A 21,142-nucleotide genomic window follows, 5' to 3' on the forward strand; every position below is an offset into this window, starting at 1 on the left:
CAAAAAGTTTTGGTTGTATTTTATTTGGTTTATTTATTATGTCCTTGCATGACAGTGGTTTTGAACTGTCTTTGTTCTTGTTGTAGAGCAGTTGCATGGTAAATTCCTTGGGTTTAGTAGCTTAGAGACTATGCAGTTGCTAAAATACTTGTCAAGCACTAGTTTTGGAACATTTCTAATACAGTAACTTACTATTCTTCTATGTAAATCAGAGGTGTATTAGGTTTAGAATGTAATCATGGCTTCTATGATGCATTTCCTGATTTTTTGCAGATATTTACTGTTCTTATTTCAATTTCATTTTAGAAAGTGACTGAGAAAACATTATCGTTATGGTCTTTGATAAATAGTGAAAAATCTAAATACACCAATCCTTTTTACACTAAAGAGCTAAACCGAGCACTCTATCCAGTAGCCAGTATGCGTCACTTAGAGCTCTGGGTTAATTACTACATCAGGTGGAACCCAAGAATTCGGCAACAAGTAAGTAAATTCTCTATAATGTACAAAGTGCCTTTAGACTTAAGAAATAGGATTTTGTGTCACAACTGGCTTGTAGAACAGTATCTGTGATCTGTTCAAGTTTTTAATATTTGTAAAGATGGAGAAAAAAGGTGAAAATTATTATTCAGTTCTCTCTTTTTTTTGTTGTTTTTTTTTTTGACTCAGCTCTTCCTAGAGCACTGAGTTTATTTCAGTGCTTAGTATCAAGTCATCCTCAAGCTCTTTCTAACCCCTTCTCTTGGGGACAGGGCTGGGGGAGCATTTTTTAAGGGCATTTGATGCTACTAAAGGGTGAATAACACTGCTTAGAAATAGGGCTTACTGATCCCTGGAGAGTTAGGGCATTAGCACCACAAACACGCTTAATTGCGTTTGCTTAGTCTGTCTTCTTTTTCCAAGAGAGTGTATGAAGTCTTTTACAAATTAAGATGACCAATTCGGTCCTTTATATTTCAAAACTGCTATCTGTATTGATGGCTTATAGTGAGATTTATATATATATATTTTTAATGTAACTTGGATGATCCAACATTGTTTGCACTGTAACTGTTGGATGAAAGCTGTTATTGAAAATTATACATGTGGATCAGATTGGAAGCCCAGGAAAGCTTTTATCACATTACACATAGTTCAGTTCTGTGCTTTTAATGTTTCATACACGGATGCTCAGTGCTTGTTTTGCGGTCTTGCTAGAAATCTCAGCAATGTGCCATGTAAAGATGGTGTACAGAGACATATTTGTCCTTCCTAATAAGTTGTGGAGTTTGGAGTAGGAAAAGATAAAGGAGCAATCTTTGACAGCAGCAGTCTTCACAATCCATCCCCTAGAATGAATCAGTAGTTTTCAAGCAATGCACTTCCTTTTCTGCAGCTGTATTTACTTTATTTACCCTGTATTATTTACAACACTTTAGAGGCTGCAAGAAAGACAGACAGTTTGCTGTATTTTCTTACAAGTGTGTTGCCAGTTTTAATTTGAGGTTCTAGTTTTAAAGTGCTTGTTGCTTCTGTGAAAGATGAGGGCATTTTGCAAAAGGTGAATCCAAAGATTTATTTTAGAAAGTGAAGGATTATAGGGCATGCAAATTAGCTGTAAATCTACTTAAAAATGTGCTTTGCCATTATTCAGGAAAGGTTTTTGGCAGGATTTCTTATTAGAAATGCAAACCCATGTGATAATTTTCTATGCTGCTACTACTGGTCCCTCGTTTTCACCATTTTTATATGCAAAATGCAACTTTTTTTTTTTTTTTCTTCTGCACATGAAATCCATACTTCATCTTGACTTAAGCAACTGAATAATGGACATGTGGCCTGAACCAGTTTTTCAGTGACCTTTCTTAGCACCATTACTTAGAAGCATGTTCTGCATCAGACTTCAGTCTGATGAACAGTCTGGTCTGTTACTAGCAAAATCATTAACTCTACATCTCCGATCATCTTAGTAACTACATTCGGTCATTGATCCAATTCCACAGTTGCTTCAAGCATTCATCACCGTCCTCATCTAGGGTGCATAGGGAGTGGTGCACCTAATAGTGCTGGTTCAGCTGGTTTTGAACTGGCAAGGAGTTTGCATTTGCTCCTGAAACTACTGCTAATAGCTTGTAATTACAGGCAGCTAACTGTGGAAACAGCAGCAACTTCCTGAAAGGTTTTATACAGCTGAAGGTAACTTTAGGTTCCATATCTGTCTTGAACATTTTTAATACCTATTTTCCATTTGAAAAAGGAAGATAAGCTTAAAATGGAAACAGTTAAGATGCTCTTTCTGTGAGTAATCTCCTGAAACCTAGGGCAGTTGATTTTAAACACATTATTAGTGAATTCTGTAAATAAACGTTAAAGTTCTGCATTTATTTCACTTATTTATACAACATTACAAATTTACTATTAAAAATGGAAGTAAATTTCATCAGTAAGCGAAGTTACTTAATATGAAGATGTGAATTTCATTTTATTCTGATCAGTGTGGCTAAAATAGTCGGTCTGGCTAAAGACTCTCTTTAGGGAAGATGATGAGACATCTGACCTCTGGAATCTGAAACCTTTTAATAAGTCAAGAAAAAGAGAAAAGCTTTGGACAAGGTGTTCACACCTATCTTCCACACAGTATTAGATAATAAGAAAATAAAATCCATATGCTCCAGAAAGTGCTGGCTGATTTTATTGAGGTAGGAAAAACTGTTCTGTGTAAAGATTTTCTTTGGGTGAGAAGATCTGGAAGGCAGAGGGCTTTTGCATTATCGAAATTAGTATTTCTGTTTAGCTACAACTTGTTACAGATGTTGGAAACTACAAATACTGAGTTATGCCAGGAAAACACAAATACTACAGCAGCCTAACTGTAGAAGCAGTTGCACCTGAAGTGATAAGACTAATACAGATCTCTTTCTAGCAGCCAAATCCAGTGGAGCAGCGTTACATGGAGCTCCTTGCATTACGTGATGATTATATAAGGAGACTTGAAGAACTGCAGATCACAAATAATTCTAAGATACCCAATTCATCAGCCTCATCAGCATCTCCCTCACAAATGATGTCCCAAGTACAAACACATTTCTGAAGAAAGTGTTGGCTTCATTCTATACTGTAATAGCAAGTGGTGCTTAACATAGATCTGTAGTATAAAGAGGGATATTTTAATGCCTTACATTAGACTGTCCTAACACAAATTATTTTAGACTGTCTTCATTTGAGGAGGACTTCAAAATAAACAAAACCAACTCTTCAGTTACGTGCCTTTTGGAACCTGTGGACTGGGAACATTAGTAATCAACTTCTAGTTATGGAGGGCTTTAAGAATTATTTTTGAAAGTCTGGTACAATTGAAATTAAATGGATTTATTGTTTTCATAAGAATGCTTTAATTTATTACATCCTAGGTCATGTTCCTGTAAGGAAGTTCATGCTTGGTCTTACATGTCATGGATAAACACATTAATGGCAATAGGAATATTCACATTGTGTAAAATTAGGTATGTGCGTATTCCTGTTAGGAATACGTTCGTGGAGTTCATGAGATAAAAATAAATTATATTGTAAGATGTCAGAGACAAGTGTTGAAATTTTATGGTTACCTGAGAATTCCAAATTTTTCTTTTTTGAAATAAAGAAAAATATGGAAGGGTTTTCCCTCATACACTTCTAAGTAAGAAGTTCAAATAGCTCAAAAGATATAAAAACAAAAGAAAAATTATTTTTTATTGTAAACCGATTTTATATTTTTTTTAAACAAATGACAGTTGTACTAGATTCTGAGGAAATCCTGTTTTGGCTAACTGTTCAGCACTAAAGTATATTATAAATTATCACTGTTGGCAATATTGGTTCTTTGGATTAATACAGAATAAAATGGTTCTGAAGAAGATTTATATATTTAAAAGCAGACCCAGAGAGACATTGCTTAAATATCCAGCAATAGCCATAGTATTAAAGCTTGTGTTTATCTCCTAAAAGTAAATGTGCCTGTTTAAAGGAGCTTTTATACCAAAGTAGACAAAAAATTTCAGTTATAAATACTGTTGAAAATTTTACATTTATAGCTTACTGTTTAATTTAACTTTTTTGTTCAACAAATTTATTCTCAAGTATTTAAGGGACTTCAGTATACAAGATCTGCATATAATGCGTGTGCTTATATTGAACCGTCCGGTGAATTCTAGTTTCAGTCCTTCATTTCAGAGGCTTCTTGTAAACCTTTAATTTGTTCTTTTCAGGTATTTTTTAAATAGTTATGAGCATTTCTTATGACAGTACAAACCTTTCTACTTGATATTTAATTAAAATTTTGCATCTTCTCAGAAGTTTAATGATACTTCAGGCAATCCAGGAAATACTGCAATTCAGAATCTGTAGAGGACTCTAATATGGTTATTTTAAAGGAGATATTTTAATGCTTGAGGCTTCTGTCACTGTAAATTATTGTACATGTGAGGAGTTTTGATCTGCAAGATATAATAGAAATATATATAAATTAAGTTTTGTGTAAGTATATATAATATAGTTTATTAGAAATTCTGCAAGTTTATAAAGTGTAAATAGTTTGCATATGAAAACTAAATTTAAAGCTATAGTTCCATAAAATAGAGTTTAGAGGACATCTGAATATTTTTAGAACAGTATTTTTTCAAAGGAATTAAAGTATACCGCCTCTTGATTTAATTCAGTATGTACACTGAATTGCACTATTTTTTCAGGGAAGCTCAGAGCACACGATATGTGTGTTCTAAATACCCATCATTTATATGACTTATTTTTGTCCTCTAAATTTCATTCTCCCATCAATGTTCTTCCGTATGTGTTTCCAAAATAACATAATTGTCCCAAAATCTTGACATGTTAAGGTAACTAAGATGCATTACATCAGATAAACGAAGAAGGATACTCAGTTGTTCATGATACACTTTACATTTGAAAGCTATGCATACTCTGGTATATATGCCTTCTACTTACTTGTGGTTTATAAAAAAAAGCTATTTTTATTAGAATATTTAATTTTTCTGTATTTGAGTTGAACGTATGGGTGACATCTCTGAGCAGCGTGGAGAAGTTTGGAAATCTAATAGTTTTTACTGTGTAAACACTACAGGATAACCTATTGCATTTAGGAAAGTGTAATATAATGGAATGGATCTTTTTGCACTTACTTCATTACATATATATACACCATTCTTTGTATTACTGTTTCAGTCAAATTTCAGTATTTGAAGCGCTCTAACATAACTCTGCGGGCTTGGATTTTTTTTCAAGTGAACAGGTAAAATACTTGTTTTAATTCTGTTTTTACACGTCAATATTCAGCAAACATAAGGGTGTTTTTAATCCAATACTTTCTGGAAAATACTACTCTGAAGTTGTGAATGTAGGCATACAGGCTGATGAAAATTAACAGGAAACTTTTCTCCTCTCCACTTAAATGGGTGATGTGGGCTGTCACTGTGCCATGCCCTGTACAGCACCTCCTGACCCCCTGCGCAGCCGCAGGGGTGGCAGCTGCCCCTGTAACTGCCGTCGGTTCCTTCTTGGAGGTGTCACGGCCACGAACAAACCAGGGAAGCTCTTGACCGAGGCGGCCGCGGTGGCGCGGAGCCGGGCAGCTCCTGCAGCCTAAATCTGGGGGTTCATTTTGTGTAACCGCGCAGGCAGATTCCCCTCGGCGAGGGAACTGGCTGTTGTCAAAGTTTCTGCTTGCGGTTGGGTGTTTTTCGTCACTAACGTCACCGTTTTTGCGAAGGCTGAGTCTGCCTGCAGGATTCGGCCCGGTTTTGGGGTTTTTTTTGATCAGTGCGTAGTTTCCCATCGTCGCAAACCCAAGTGAGACTTCTCAGATTTTACGTCTTTATTCCCGGTTTTATTTTTCGTGCCAGCGGGTGTTGGCTGCGCAGAGGTGCCGCGTCCCGGAGCGGTGGCGCTGGCTTTGTGTCGCGGTGGCAGAGGCTCGGCGGGGATGGACCCGCGGTGGGGAGCAGGAGCCTGGCCCCAGGCGTTACCGCATCCTAGTTCAGCACTCGCTGGCAGAGCCGATCCTGCCTGCAGAAGTTTCCAGCTGGAGGCAGACTAAAGAGCTGAATTTAAAAATCCATAAACAAGGAGTGGAACCTAACGGAAATTTCACCCAGATGACAAATAAAGAAAAAAAAACCTGTATTTAAAAATCAGCGCCAGGTTCCAGTCTCCATGTTCTCTCTTCTGTTAGGAGAAACCTGGAGTTTTACATCGTTCTAGTGAAGGTGGAAGCCAAATGTCCATTTTCTATTACCAAAATTTACATCTTTGTATTCCTTATTAATGCACTTCCTGTCTTAATTTTCATCCTTCTTTCTTCTCCTAATCTTGTTCTACCCTGAAAAGTTATAATGTCTGTTTGTCATAGAATTTATTTATTTGCCAGTGTGGTTGTTCCGGGCTATGCTAATGTACATGGCCTCAGATGAGACAGAAAGGAAAGATGTGTACTGGTACGTGTCCCACTTGACAAGTGGTGATAGCATCCTGTGGTACGCGGATACATCCTGAGGCACTGATCGTAAGAGATGGACCTGCGTTCACATTCGTTTTCCTGCTGCTATTAATGTTGATTTAGTGATGCTCCGTGAAGATAAACCATGGAAAAATAAATCCTTAATTAAGAAGTAAATGCTTATTTGGAAACAAACTTAGGCAAACCTTAGAGAGATGCACTAGAAATGAAGAGATGTGAAAGGAGGAGAAATAAATGAGATCAGAAAATGATTACTGCAGGGTCTAGCTCATGCATTCCTTTGCAAAACTTAAGTTAAAAGTTTCTCTAAGTGAATACAGACTCAAGTTCAGCTCTAACCTGAGAATTACCTTTATTGTTCAAGCAGGAGTATCACAGATGTGTTTTAGTTGCAAAACAACATTTTGTGGGAGAGCTCTATTAAAATTATCAGAAAAGTTCTGAAAGAGCTTTTATTTCAGGCTCTTCACGTTGTATCTACCAATCCTAGCAGAGCTAATGCAAGGAAAGACCTCTAGTTAAGTAGTAACTGGTCATCTGCCATCATCCTACCCTCTTAATGTCCAAGTTGGGGTGCATTTGTTGGATGCTGGGTATGCGTATGAAGTTACTCACTTCTGTGTCACAGGATACTCACAGAATTCAAAGCTAGTTCACGAATGAATTCTAAAAATTACTTTCTTTCTGTCTTTGACTTCTGAATAAGCATTAAATCTGTAGAAGTGCCCATCTAAACTGTTTAAAGAAATGGCAGTTATCTAAGACATCAGCTGAGGTTGCTGTGGCACTCAGAGAACAGTTCGCTCTGGCATTCTGTTTTTCATCAGATGCTGGCGTTTGAAGCAGACCTAGAGCACTTCAAAGTGGCTGGCAACAAACTGTGCAATTGTTTCTCACTCTCAATACTGTTATTTGTAAGCAGTGCTAGTTCAGGTGTCTGTTCTCAAAATGTATCGTCCAGAATTTAGTGTTGTTTTCTGCTGTTCAGATGCTTTGTCTTTAGGGTTCCTATAAACACCCTGTGCTGCAGAATTCCTTGCTGTGGCATGGGAAGGCCCGTCCTGAAGATTATTCAGAGATTATTTTATGAATAGGAAAAAAGTACGGCTAACTAGAAGCTAACCTTTAAAATCCATGTATTTTCTACATTTAATATTAATACAGAATACAACACTATTGTAGTTTAATTTTTTTAATACTACCATAGAATAATATAATTTTGAGGATTTACTGAATAATCAGGAAATAATAATAAGGAAAGTGTGAAGAGTTCCCTATTACTTGACCAAATTCATTCCATGGGTGAATTTAAAAAAAAAAAAGTGAATGAGGAAAAAAGTTACACTGGATAAGGAAAACGGCATTTTTATAAGTTCATAGGACCCTAACCTCACTTTTATCCTACTGATAGCTCTACCTCTCTGGTAGAATCTAGTAAAACTGTTTTCCCTAATTTGATCAGCAAAATAGTTGCATTCTGCCCACAAAGCAAGCTAATTTTTATGATGTTAGTGATCATTTATGGTCTTGTTTTTTCTGGATGTGCTCAGTTGCTGTGCTATTCTGAATATACATTTCAAATTCATGCTAAATAATTTGAAATACTCTGTTTTTGTAGCCCAACTGGATCCCATGTGGAATGGTGTAAACAGCTGATAGCTGCAACCATTTCTAGTCAGATCTCCGGGTCTGTCCCATCCGAAGGTGTGTCCAGAGACTACAGGGTAAGTGATTTGAGGAATGCCTTGGTTTGTTTAAGATAAGAGTGAATGATCATGAAAGTCCTTGCTGCCTTGGTTATCAGGTGGTAAGTACTTAAGTGATTGGTGAATGTTTCAGAATTAGAAACATCTTGCTATGCATAGGAGTCTTTGGAATCTGTTTTGGTTTTACCTCCATATTTAGAATAGTGGCATTGGAGTCTACAGAATAAAAATTCAGATGGGTGAAAGGAAAATTAAAAGTCAGTGTTTTGAATAAAATGCCAAAAGGGAATTGTCTTTCCTTTTGATTACTATGTAAAAGAAATTCAGTCAAGTAAATTAATAAGTTACAAGTCGAAATTGTTTTGTGTGTGTGTCATTCAGAGTACAGAGTTGAGCTCTCCAGATTTCACAAGAAATAAATGCATGTGTCTTTGTTACTGTGCAAAAAACATAAACTACTATATTTTTTTGTGGAGTTTCACCAGAGGCAGAGAATTTAATATCAAACAAAAAAACTTAGCCCTTTCATTTCCTCCCAGTAACATTTTTGTCACTAAGGTAATGATTGCACAGTATGGTTTACCTGATAGGTTCTGTTATGCCTTTTTACACCTGTTCTTTCGTTCTCATTTGCCATTTCCTATATGCAGCCAGCCAACTGAACTATCAAGAGTGGAGCATATAAAGTTTTCCTTCTCTTACAAATTGACAAAAGTTTCCTGTATTTCAGGTCTCTTTAAGAAACCAGGCTGCTGCTATCTAGATCCTTTTTTCGTCCTAGATTTGAAAGAGTTTCATGGTCTTCATGCAAAATGGCTAAATGAAGATTTTATCTTTTTTTGGTTTTAACTAGATTTTAAATTATTTTCCAATATGCTCCGTGATTAAAATGTTTGTTGTCCAGAAACAGCGTATTTAGATTCTGTTCAGATTCAGCCCAAGCCTGAAGATGAATCCACAAAATATTATTGACCGTAGTCCACTTAAAAATTCACCTCACAGAGTTTCACACTTATTGTCACAGTCAGCAGTTCATACTCATAAAAAAGTGTAGCTCTTCCATACTATAGCAGCTGAATTGCAAATGCTTACTTGAGGTCAAGGCTAACATCTTTGATGAAACACTGTGGAAGCCTTGCAGTACAGCTGCCGATGTTGTATTTGCACCGTAGATCAAGGACTTCATTTTAGTAAAATCCAAGTGTGTAAGCTTGATGTTCAGCCTATTGCTGAGTTAGAACACATTCTTCTGGAATAAAGAGCATTTTTTAATTCTAAATATTTTAGTTCCGAGCAACATCCTTCTCTATACCAAACTTGGCTTGGATATTATTTAACAGGAATAAGTCTAAAAGACTAATTAAAATTCTACCTCAGTCTCTGTTTCTTAGAAATTAAAGGAAAAAGATTAAGCCTGGTGCTATTCAGAAATTTTGTGTGTAAATTGTATTTGACATGATTGCATTGCTGTGATCTGAAGTCCCATATATGTGTCTGACATCATGGAATTTTTTATCCTAGAATATCTTTACTTACATTTGGGACCAGTATCTTGTGGAGTGGTGTCTATGCTTTAGGAGAGGGTTTCCTTTGCGTTTAGCTTCTGCAGAAGTTCAGTGGTACAATTAGTTGCTTAGTCAGTACCACTAACAGGCTGGATTTATTCATTATTATTATGGAATTCACATGTAAAAAGATAATGCCCATTTATAACTCAGTTTTCCTTTGAGACATCTTTCCTTTTTGATGCACGCCAATCAATTTTCTGAGTCTTTGTTACCTTTGGTTATACCTCGAATTGCTGCATCTAGAGACTGTCTTAAAACAACTTAGAAACTTTAGGTAGGGCCAGATGTGTGCATTTGCTTCTGGAACCAGTCAGGCAGTTCTGTTGCTTTCCACAGGATTTACCAGGAACTCACCGCTTTACTCTTTCTTCCATACTTTTTTTAATGTTTCAATCAATATGTTTGCAAAAATGGGTAAATATATTGTATCTCCTGGCATTACTCCTGTTACGCTGTGTTGCTTTCCTTACCAGAATGTAATTTAGGGGAGGGGGGAATCAAACAGAAGCAAAGGGGCTGCAAATGAAGTCATTGAAACTGGAGAGCACTGAGTGAGCTCTGCCTTGCTAAACCCTACAGCAACATGAACTCCCTGAGTTTGAACTCTGCTGTGTATGTCTTCTCTCTGGAACATACTCCACCTGGAGAGTATTCTTGGATGGGGTTCATATAAATGAAAATTGCTTCAATTCTAATAGCTGAATATAGACACCTTCAGAAATAAGGTGAGAAGAGTTGTGACTATCCTTGTTTGGCCATTGAATCTAAAAGATGCAGTGATTATACTTCATGGCTGTTATTGAAGGCTTACTGTCTTCCACCTAGAAGGATTACCAGGCTCTTTCTTCTTTTTTCACAATAGCACATTGTAACTGGATAAAAGGGTGATTAGGAATGAATGTTTCAAAAGAGCTTGGCATTTGTTACATCACTAAAATGAAGTGACTAGATTGCTTTTAGACTAAAACAGTTCTGCCAATGAGAGCTACTAGATCTGCATAGTTTTGTTTTGTTCTAAAATACAGCTATACTGAAAATGTTTGGAAGTAGAGTTCTTCTGAAAATCTGACGAAGTAAGATCCTGTATCTGTAACAACTCGGAATCTGTGTGTTTTGTTGGATAACATTTTATATTTTAACTAACAGGTGTACAGGAGGCCTATTATACGGGTAAGATTACCTTTGGCTAGCAGTAAAACGGCCTCCTACCTGTTTGTCTTTTGTGCTGTGTGAGATCTTGGTGTGTCAAGTGTTCTTCTTTACTTCATTAATGGTTTTATGAACCAGTCCGACCATTTTGCTATGCAGTGCAACAGCTTCTTTGCCATAGAAATGCTTTATATACATTACAGTGTTTTCGTGAGCAATAAAAGTCAATGTGTGAGAGAGCAGTATTTTTAAATTATGTTATGAATGTGCAATACTAACTTCAGTTTTATTACATTAATTTTGACAAAATGGTTGCTTGCAACTGAGGCTTACATGCTTCGGACTACAGAGTACTGTATTAGCAGCTCTAACGTGTTATCTATGCTAAAGAATTTTAGTGGTAAAAGCGTCACGTCTTTGTCTATCCTATTTAAGTAAGATACCAATTCATGCTTGCCTTTGTGCATGTTTTACCTTAATTGTTGCCACCCTATAGTAGGGTTAAAAGTTAGTTTTGAAGATAGACATTAGAGCAATGACCTGCATCTTTTTAATGATTAATTTTGAGACTAGGTCTTGCCCCTTTTTCATTGGAGATATAGAAAGGGCATGCCTTGTTTTCTTGTCCCTCTCTCTTAGTAACGTTTATGGAGTGAGAAATGATCTGGAGAGTGTTCTGACATTGTTCATGAAATGTGTCCAACAATTTTATTCAAACAAAGACCTCTTGTTCAGTCTCAGACCAAGAGATGAAGTCTGAATGATTTCTTTTTCTCATCCCTTGTTTACATATTTGAAAAATATGTGTTTAGCCCAATCATACAAATCCACAAGTTGATTTTTTTTTTTTTTTATATTAAATAGATGGGTCTTGAAATAATTGGTCTGGGTTGACTAACAAAAATTGATTGTTTTCATTCAGTTTTTCATAGTTCTCTTTAAAGGCTTTGATCTTTCAGTGATCTGCTGTGCTTCTTTCTCTTTCATTTATTTAAAATCTTTTGGTGTATTTTCTGGTTGTCCTGGTTTTCTTCCAGACATCACAATGTCTACTTTGGTTTAATTTCAAAAACAGTATTTTTATGGTCTGAAATTTAAGTAATTTCTGTTTAACAGAATTCCACCAATACATAAATGTTAGGAGTCCTTTATAAGTTGAAAGGGTCTTTTAATTAATTACAACTTTTCAAACTCTTGTAGAGTTCAAATTATTTGAGGATATCTGAAGTCCTTCTAAGTTTTTCTTTTTTGAGGGTTCTGTAGAAATACTGTAAAGAAAAACTGACTTCAGCAAACATCTGTAAATTTAGACTGAGGCTGGTTTTACAGTCTGTCAAGTTAGAAGTTCTTTGCATGTGAACTGGGAGTAATAGACTGTCATGAGCACAACTTCTCTCTAGTTAATAAAGAAAGGAGACGGGAAGAACAATTTTGACTGAACATGTTAAAACAATTACTTCATACGACCCTATGACATCTATGCTTCTCTTTGGAGTGCATAGGGACCCTATGTTTATTAAACAGATTTAATTAATATTCCAGATTTGCTACCAGTATGATGCAAAAATGAATAAACATTAAAATGTGAATTGTTTGCATATATTGCTGTGAAAAGTAATTTTAATTCTGTAAAGTTACTGACTAGGTTTCCAGCAACAACACAGAAGTTGGTGGAACAATATGTGAAACCGTAAAATGGAAGGTTCAATTGAAACATGTTTTACACAGTAGAACATTTTTTTAAATTGTCTGAATACTTCTATTTGATGTTGACCTTTTTTTTCCTTGAGAGATTGCATGAGTTTTCCCCTAATGCTACCATTGCAAGCTGTACTCAATTTCTTCTATCGATAAGCATGTCGCATACCTTGAATGCATTTTCTTCACAGTAAGGTTTTAAAAAGACAGTACATACTTTTATGTTCTTATCTACCAGCAGTGACTCTTCTGTGAAAAAGGGAGTAAATTTTGCATTTAGTGTTGTGCCAAATAACATCAAAAGGATTGTGCTAATAGCTTGGATTCCTTTCTGTGAAAAGCAGTTTGTTCCCGAGTGGAAGGTTTTGATTAGCTAAACTGGAGTTAAAGTATATGCTGTCTTTTTAAGGAAAGAAAAAAAAAAAAAAAAAAAAGGAATCAAAAAAAGAAAAGATTCTGTCCTTTCACCTGTTGTCTGCATGTTTTTTCCTGTTACTTCTCTCTTGCCCTACTGCTGCCTCGTGCAATGCAGGAGATTCAGGATGGACACAATGGCTATCATTCTGAAGCAGAACCTGATCAGGTGGCAAGTTTTACTCATCTTTCATTCATTAACTGTGTAGCAAGGTACTATATATTAGTACTTGTACAGCACATACAAATCTTCTATTTCTCATGAGAGAGAATCCATAGAAAGCATTTAGTTTGTTAACTGGCTCCGTGCTTAGGTAGGGTTTTCCTGTAGTGTCATTCATGTAGTCTAAAATGTAATACTGCACGTAAGCCCCTACCTGACAGAGCACATCTGCTCTTCTAAGTCTGTAACTATCAGCTAATTCTCTACACATCATCTTTTGTGGTTGGGTGCTGAATATAAAATTCTGTTAGTTTCTAAGAAAATCTAAAGCCAGAGATCAATTTAAATATCTTTAGAAATTATTTGTTAATGAGAGCTTGGGGTATTTTGTTTAGAGTCAGCCTGATTCTACCAACTATTTCTACATGGATCAGAGCTGTAATACAAGAAAAGAGTTACCTGTTTGCTGTAACATAGCCCGTTATATTTATTCTCAGTTCAGGATGTAAAAAATTGAAACCTTAGTATCTGATTGTGTTGACCTGAGAGAGATCACTTTCTCACATGGTCCTTAAAAATCCTGCAAACCCTTTTATTCTTAATTAAAATCTTTAGTACCTTGTAAATCTTGGCCGCCAACAAAGGACCAATCTTGCATCATTCAGGAATGAAGCCATTTATGTAAATGAAAATGTATGGAACTAGCTCTTACTTTAAAATTGCTAATTTTTCTTCTATATTTCATTAGTACTTCATTCTTAATATGACTTTCTCGATCCAAAATTCCTATAATGGACCTCTTCCATAACCTATGGCACTTTCAAAGGGATATTGATTGAAATAGAGCATCGTGGGGTGCTTCTGACTTCCTGCTATCAAAAATGCAAAGTTAAAATGTTAAATAAATAAAGCTTCTGCTACATAATTATCTCAGTTGAAAATAACTAAAATATTAAATAAACAACATTAAGAACAGAAAAAAACATTAGCATGAGCTTTAAAATGTTCTCAAGTAGATAAAATACCCAAAATAATACCTGCAGCTAGCAAAAGACTAAAAAATTATTGATTAGAAATTTGTGCTGATTTTCTTGTTTATACTTTTGTATGGTATATGTAGCTAGCATGTGAAACTAATTGTTGCATAAATGCTTTATTACTAATATGTATGTCTGTGTAATATTTATAATACCGAGTTCTGTGTATTTTTTTTTTACTATGGTACTGTTTAATACAGTTGTGCCCTGTAAAAAAAAAAAGATATGCTTCTTGTGTTCCAGTAATCTGGTAGTAAAAGCACTTTGCCTCAAAATGTATCGATATAGTACAGATGGAAAAAGAAATTTACTCATGGTTTGGATTTCTGCCAGGCACTGCGGGATGGAAACAAACTAGCACAGATGGAAGAGGCTCCACTTTTTCCTGGAGAATCAATCAAAGTTATTGGTAAGCATACCATTGAGTACTACACTGAATACTATTAAATCACTAGTTTATTTATTTTAAAATAACCTTATTTATTTTAAAATACTTTTCCTTTTGACTTTTGTTATTTTAATTTAATACCAATTTAGTTGATTTGATGTGGATTTCTTTTCTTTATCTTTTAAATCCAAATGTAGGAAGGAGAAATCAGTTCCAGAGGATGACTTGCTCCATGTAGATTATTTTTTATTTTTTTTTCCCAAGGGTCAGTTTGTTCCATATAGGTGTATGCATTATATTTCTGCTTGGGGATGCCAAGAACACTTCCTAGATTCAAAAGGTTCAAAACTGTGATAGCAAAGAAGATGAGTTGGAAAACTTAGTTTCCAGTTCTTACTGAGATTCATTTAACTTTGGCCTGTGACAGAAAGCTCTGTGTTAGCAGTGTGGGACTTGGCTGGGAAAAAATACTAGATCTTTCAAACAAAAGTGAAAATGAAGATACTGGTGTATAACTGAATTACTTGGAGGTCAGTTGCCTACACATCAGTAATTGCCCATTTGGATGCTCTCTCTCTGAGGTGTGTGTGGGTGCTTTACACCTGAGGGCAGGGTCCCAATACTTAGTTGCTGAGTAGCAGTGGGACTCAGGGGTTGGGTTGTTTTCATTGTTGAGATAAAGACAGCTCTTTCAGTCCTGACAGCATCTGAAGAGGGCTTTCCCATAGAGGTCAAGCATCAAAATCTTATGGAACTGCAAAAATCTCGCTGTTTTTAAATGGAAATAGATTTTTATGGAACAAATGTCTATAATAGTAAAACAAAGCTTTAATTGGTCTGTTTTCCAGCTAAAGATGTTATGTATATCTGTCCATTTATGGGAGCAGTCAGTGGTACACTAACAGTGACGGACTTCAGAATGTATATCAAAAGTGTTGAAAGGGTAAGACTTCTCCATCTGTCTGCATATTGTTTCAGGTAGGAATGTTGCTGAAGTAGATTGCAGAAAGTGACGGATTTGGTGTTAGTGAAGTATGATGTTCCACAGCAGTCTGTTAAACAGGAATTACAGTTCACTATAATGAAACATACATGAATCATATTAGTTTGTGTTCCTCCTAATGTAACAAAATTAATTTGTTTTATATACAAATTTCAGGATCCACCTTTTGTTATTGATGTTCCCCTTGGAGTTATAAGTAGAGTTGAAAAAATTGGAGTACAGAGCCATGGAGACAACTCGTGTGGCATAGAAATAGTTTGCAAGGTATGGCATGGTAGAGATTTATTCACATTAAAGTATTTTCATTTCATTTTTTTGTAAGAGGAATCTGCATGCAAATGTGCTGGTTTTCTGTCTGATCAGTTCCCTGTATTTGAACCCTGCTTCATTTAAATAAGAAATTTCAATTCCTTTTATGATACGTGCAGTCTTAAACACTTCTGCCTTTTGTCTCAAGAGTGAATTCAAAGGAAAAATGGCTATTCTTATGATACCTAGCAACTCTAATAATAGTCCTGGTCATCTGATATGAACACTTCTCTTCTAATGTGGGTTAGATGATGTCAGTGACTTAGTGCTACCTACATGCCTGCCTTCAATCAAATTTCCTATAACTGCTTGCTTTTTTTTTTTTTTTTTGTTAAATTATCATAAAGTAAAAGAGTGTAACTTATTTTTGACAGGATATGAGAAATTTGCGGCTGGCCTATAAACAGGAAGAGCAGAACAGATTGGAGATTTTTGAAAACCTTGTAATACGTGCATTTCCTGTCTCTAATGGCCTGGTAAGTCTTAAGGTGTAGAGGAGGCTGTCACTGGCTCCTCTTTTTGGAAAGTATAGGTGGGGAAATACAGGAGCTGTATAACAAACATTGAAATGTTGATTCATAAAATCTGTTACAGAGCAGGCAAGCTACTCTGACCCTGTTTCCTTTTTGCATTGATTTGTAAAACATTATGCTATGTTCTGCTATTGGTGAAGTTAGGTAATTTGTATATAACTCTTCAGATCTAGATTTACCTAATGTTGCTTATTAAAGATACGTATGTATTGGCTCTTATTTCCTGCAGTAGATAATTCAGTCTAGAAGTCCTATCTAAAACAACAAATAGGCAAAATTGGTCTTAGTGGGCTGCAGAATAATATTTCAATTGCTTGTATGAGTAAGGAACTCATCGGGAGGTAGACCAGTATCCTCATCTTGACTTTGCCATTGATGTAAGATCACCAGCAAGTAACTTAACTGTCTCTGTTTCCTGTCTTGATTTTGTTAATTACATAGCAGGTACTTGAAGGAGGAAACTGTCTTTCATTTTCTTTCTAGCACAGTGTTGTCCAGTCTTGACTGAAGGTATTATGTGTGTGTTAAAGTTTTAGAAGTGTTAGATTTGAAATATTAGAGGGTTCACTGTTTTGGAGCTTATTGTGCATACAGCTCATCAGACAGTCATTTATGCCTTTGCTTTGTTGTCTTTAGCCTCTTTTTGCATTCAGCTATAAAGAAAAGTTTGCTGTTAATGGCTGGAAAGTGTATGATCCAATGGCAGAATATAAGAGGCAGGTAAGTTATATGAATATTTGGTGTCTTATTTTTTTCTCCATCTCCCACAGAGCCATTTAAACAAGAAAAAAAATTAAAGAAAACTCAAAATTTTTATCTATAGCTACCTACAGAGACTGTGTAGATATCATGTTTAGATAATAAAATGCAAGTGGCCTGACTGAGTGCCTGCTTAAGTTGATGGAGCTAACAGGTGCTGAGTACTTGAGCAAATTGGTCTGTTTTAGCATGCATTCTTAAATCCGCATTTTTCAAGTGCTGTTTCTAGAAAATACAGGCTTTATAGAAATTTGGTCTTGAATAAGCAACATTACACAGAAGAGTAGTTTGTAACTGTAAATTTACAGCTTCCTAGTTGCAAAAGTATTTTTATTTCACTATATAATCACTTTTTATCAGCATGTGCAGCCTATTCAAATGATTATTTTACATATTAGTTTTAAAGATAATAAATAGGAAAGACTTTCAGTGTTTTGGTTTATGGTTCAATATGACAGTGTTTTGGTTTATGGCTCAATATGAAGACCTAAAGTTTATAGCTTTTTTAAAAGAAAAATGTGGACACTCTTTTTTTAAAAAAAGTAGGTAGTGCATAAAAGTTTTCATTACCTCAGACTCAGACATGTAAAAATCTAACCTGAAAGATACAAAACTGTTTTGCTTTCATACAGGGCTTGCCCAATGAGAGTTGGAAAATATCCAAAATTAACAGCACCTATGAGCTTTGTGATACATACCCTGGTATTCTTGTTGTGCCAACCAGTGTAAAGGATGATGACCTCTCAAAAGTGGCAGCGTTTAGAGCAAAAGGCAGAGTTCCAGTAAGTGATATAAGTGCTCTACAAATCCGTAGTTTATAAGAAATCAGTTCTTTTAGGCTCCTTTTCTTAAAATAACAGTGGGCTGGTTTCCTTCCTAAAGGGGGGTTGCAGAGAAAGAAGAGTTAAGCTTGATGGGTTTAGAGCTGCAGAGAGCAGCTCAAATGTGACTCTGATTGCTTGGTTATTGTGCCATGTAATAAATTTTTGTTTGGAGTTAACACCTGTAAGTTGCAATGGTGTCTGATACTAATTCACATATTAGCTTGTGCTCGGACTTGGTTTGGAATGTGTTACAGCCATAGCAGTTTTCCTGAGAGTAGACAAGTTTTGCAGGTAGCGTAAGAACCCCTTTAAATATGTTAGATGGTGACAGTTTTCATGCTGTAGATCTGCTTAGCCAGGTACAGGTCCATGGAGTTCCATATGAAGTAGTTTTTCTTCCTCCATTGTTCTTTTTTTTCTAATTAGTCAGATGCAGTAGCCAGCTTAGTGTTTATTAGAAATAAAAGCTAAGATGTTTAGAATCACTTTGTATTTCAAGCTCAGGTTTGGAATGAGTAGTGCTAGTGTGCTGTAAATATGGTTTTGCATCAGCTTGTCCTTAAATTTGCATTTGTTGATTTGCCAGGAAATAATGCCATGTAGGCGCTGCGATTGTCTAATTGCACTGTGGCCTGCTGCTTTTATAGTGATATAGTAAACTGAAATAACTATCTTTTATTCCAGGTGTTATCCTGGATTCATCCCGAGAGCCAAGCAACAATAACACGTTGCAGTCAGCCTTCAGTAGGCCCAAATGATAAGCGTTGCAAAGAAGATGAAAAATATTTGCAGACAATAATGGATGCCAATGCTCAGTCACATAAACTTATCATCTTTGATGCCAGACAGAATAGCGTTGCAGATACAAACAAGGTAGGTTGGTATCATAACTGGCATTAGTAGTTCTGTGTTTATTACAAGGTTGAAGACTGAGTAAGAGATGAGGATGAGAAGAACTTGGTATTGAAAAAACATCAAGGGTCTCTAAAGAGGGCATGGGAAAGAAGGTAAGTTGCTTATAGCATTTTGGAAAGGCTGACAGGAATTGAAGGCAGCATAGAGACAAAGCTGAGAAATGTTGCAGGAAAGCCAAAGGTTTCAGTAGTAAAAAGGGGAAGGTACATGGATGTATTATCAAATGTGTCCTATTATGATTAGAATTTCTTTCACCTAAAAAAATATCCTAGTACTTAGAAAAACAAAAGTCAAAAATATGCTTCTATTAGTGCTAAAATAATCCTTTGTCTCAAAAAAATCCTGAAACCTGACCAAAATATCTCAACCTTACACTGAAGTCGTGTACGTGTTCTTTTCTTCATCTGTTTTTACTTTTTTAATGACAGGCAAAAGGTGGAGGATATGAAAGTGAAAGTGCCTACCCAAATGCAGAGCTGGTCTTTCTGGAAATTCATAATATACATGTAATGAGAGAATCCCTGCGTAAACTTAAAGAAATAGTTTATCCTACTATTGATGAGACTCGGTGGTTATCAAATGTGGACTCTACACATTGGCTGGAATATATAAGGGTAAAATACTTCTGATTTGAAAAATCAATTGGTTTTTTTTTAAACCATGCTTTTGCCTTTCTGAAAATATTGCTCAATTGATGTCTAGATTTAAGGATAATCTTGTAAAAAAGCTTTAATTTTTAAATGGTCACTTAGAACATAGCATTTTAAACATTCCATAGTAACTTTGTATTTCCTGGTTTATGTATTTGTAGGTAATGAGTTAATTCCTGACAGCACAGTATCATATCTAGTGTTGGACAGTTTTATTTTCTTGAGAGGGAATGTTTGTGAGCAGTCCAGGGTTATCCCTGCTTTTTTGGAAGAATGCCCTGGGAACTTCAGATTATATTTGAACAACTGCCAAAAGGACTTGACTGTAAATTCTGCAGTCTTTCTCATCCTTCCCTCCTTCAATGCAATGTTAGTTTCATGTGTTGGGCACCTACATTTTCATGGGCTGTTTATAGTCAGTGCTCTACTGGGTTATAATCTGCTCTATTATTTAACATAATATTAAAATAAATCACTACTGTACTCAGTTTTACAGTCTGTTTCACTAACCTCTGAAATGCTTTTGGAATAGATTATTTCATTACCACATTCACTCCCCTGTTTATGATGAATATGGATGGAGTGGAATTTGTTTTATTAGCAACTGGCTCAAATGTCACTCATGCAAAACATGTTTGGAATTGTTCATTAGTTTTACTCTTCTATTAGCTAGGGCTTGCTAACTGCTGCACGAGAACCAGTAGAGGGAGCAAACACTTAAATTAAGAATTAAACAAATTTAATGATCTTTTGGGAACAGTTTTAATTTTCTTGTTTGCTTGAAATTGGACTATTTCAAACAGCTTTGGGAATCTGAGTATCCGGAAACCTCTTCTGATCAGCCTGGCCTTAAATACAATAGTCTGTTTTTAGAAGTGGAGTTGTTTGGCCAGTGGTCACCTTTCATTGACATTGACTTCAGTGGGGTTCCTGGGCTTAGATGGTGTCAGAAGTGGACCTTGGCACCACTGTTGCACAGATGACAATAGCATAGCAATTTGAAGTTTCAAATTATTTTAAAGAGTTGATACACACGTAACATTCTTCATGAATCTGTCCCTTACGTTACAGTATTGACAGCACAAACTGCAGCCTGATTTCTTAAAAGCTGCCATTATTGTTAACAGTGTTGACAGTACCTCCCTGTGCCCAAGAATTGCTTGCCTTCCTTGCCCATTTGATTTGGCTTGTAATAGCAATTAACAAATCCACAGCTGTACCTTAACGCATCTTCTGTTTTCTGGGCTCAGACCAGTGTGACTGTGTCCTGGTTTAATGCAATGCATTACTGGAAATTCACCTTCCTAGCACTGTGCACTCACAGCACTTTGAAGATGGTCGGGCAGTGTCTGGGGAGGCACCAGTAGCGTTCTGTCTATGTGAAGACAGTAGTAGTAACAGGAGTAGAGTCACTTGGTGATTTCTGCACACCCAGGATCTTTCCTCATTCCCTCTAGGATATTTTCTGTCTTTCAGGGGAGAACGTGTGCTATTAATCATTTTTAAATCAGTTCTCATTTTCTAAACCAATCCAAAGCC

At 35.9% G+C, this 21,142-nt stretch overlaps 2 protein-coding genes across 7 annotated transcripts in view; both read left to right on the forward strand.

Annotated features, from left to right (window-relative positions):
* Positions 1-8,203, forward strand: part of MTM1 (myotubularin 1) — a 46,528-nt gene extending 38,325 nt beyond the window's left edge. The window contains exons 14-15 of one of the 3 annotated variants that reach the window (XM_026848657.1): positions 307-483; positions 8,106-8,203. In XM_026848657.1, the coding sequence (XP_026704458.1) occupies positions 307-483; positions 8,106-8,135 (207 nt within the window). In that variant the 3' untranslated portion in view covers positions 8,136-8,203. Of the gene's footprint in view, positions 1-306; positions 484-2,902; positions 5,040-8,105 lie in introns of those variants that run through there. The other 2 variants (XM_026848655.1, XM_026848656.1) reach the window with 2 other exon arrangements.
* The window catches only part of MTMR1 (myotubularin related protein 1), a 36,607-nt gene continuing 23,574 nt past the window's right edge, over positions 8,110-21,142 (forward strand). The window contains exons 1-11 of one of the 4 annotated variants that reach the window (XM_026848658.1): positions 8,110-8,211; positions 10,908-10,931; positions 13,141-13,191; positions 14,556-14,631; positions 15,459-15,553; positions 15,770-15,877; positions 16,297-16,398; positions 17,092-17,175; positions 17,847-17,996; positions 18,723-18,911; positions 19,382-19,567. In XM_026848658.1, the coding sequence (XP_026704459.1) occupies positions 14,586-14,631; positions 15,459-15,553; positions 15,770-15,877; positions 16,297-16,398; positions 17,092-17,175; positions 17,847-17,996; positions 18,723-18,911; positions 19,382-19,567 (960 nt within the window). In that variant the 5' untranslated portion in view covers positions 8,110-8,211; positions 10,908-10,931; positions 13,141-13,191; positions 14,556-14,585. The remainder of the gene's footprint in view (positions 8,212-10,907; positions 10,932-13,140; positions 13,192-14,555; positions 14,632-15,458; positions 15,554-15,769; positions 15,878-16,296; positions 16,399-17,091; positions 17,176-17,846; positions 17,997-18,722; positions 18,912-19,381; positions 19,568-21,142) is intronic. The other 3 variants (XM_026848661.1, XM_026848659.1, XM_026848662.1) reach the window with 3 other exon arrangements.

This window comes from Athene cunicularia (assembly GCF_003259725.1).
Source record: "Athene cunicularia isolate RWA chromosome 4 unlocalized genomic scaffold, athCun1 chr4_part3, whole genome shotgun sequence".
NCBI classification, from domain to species: domain Eukaryota; kingdom Metazoa; phylum Chordata; class Aves; order Strigiformes; family Strigidae; genus Athene; species Athene cunicularia.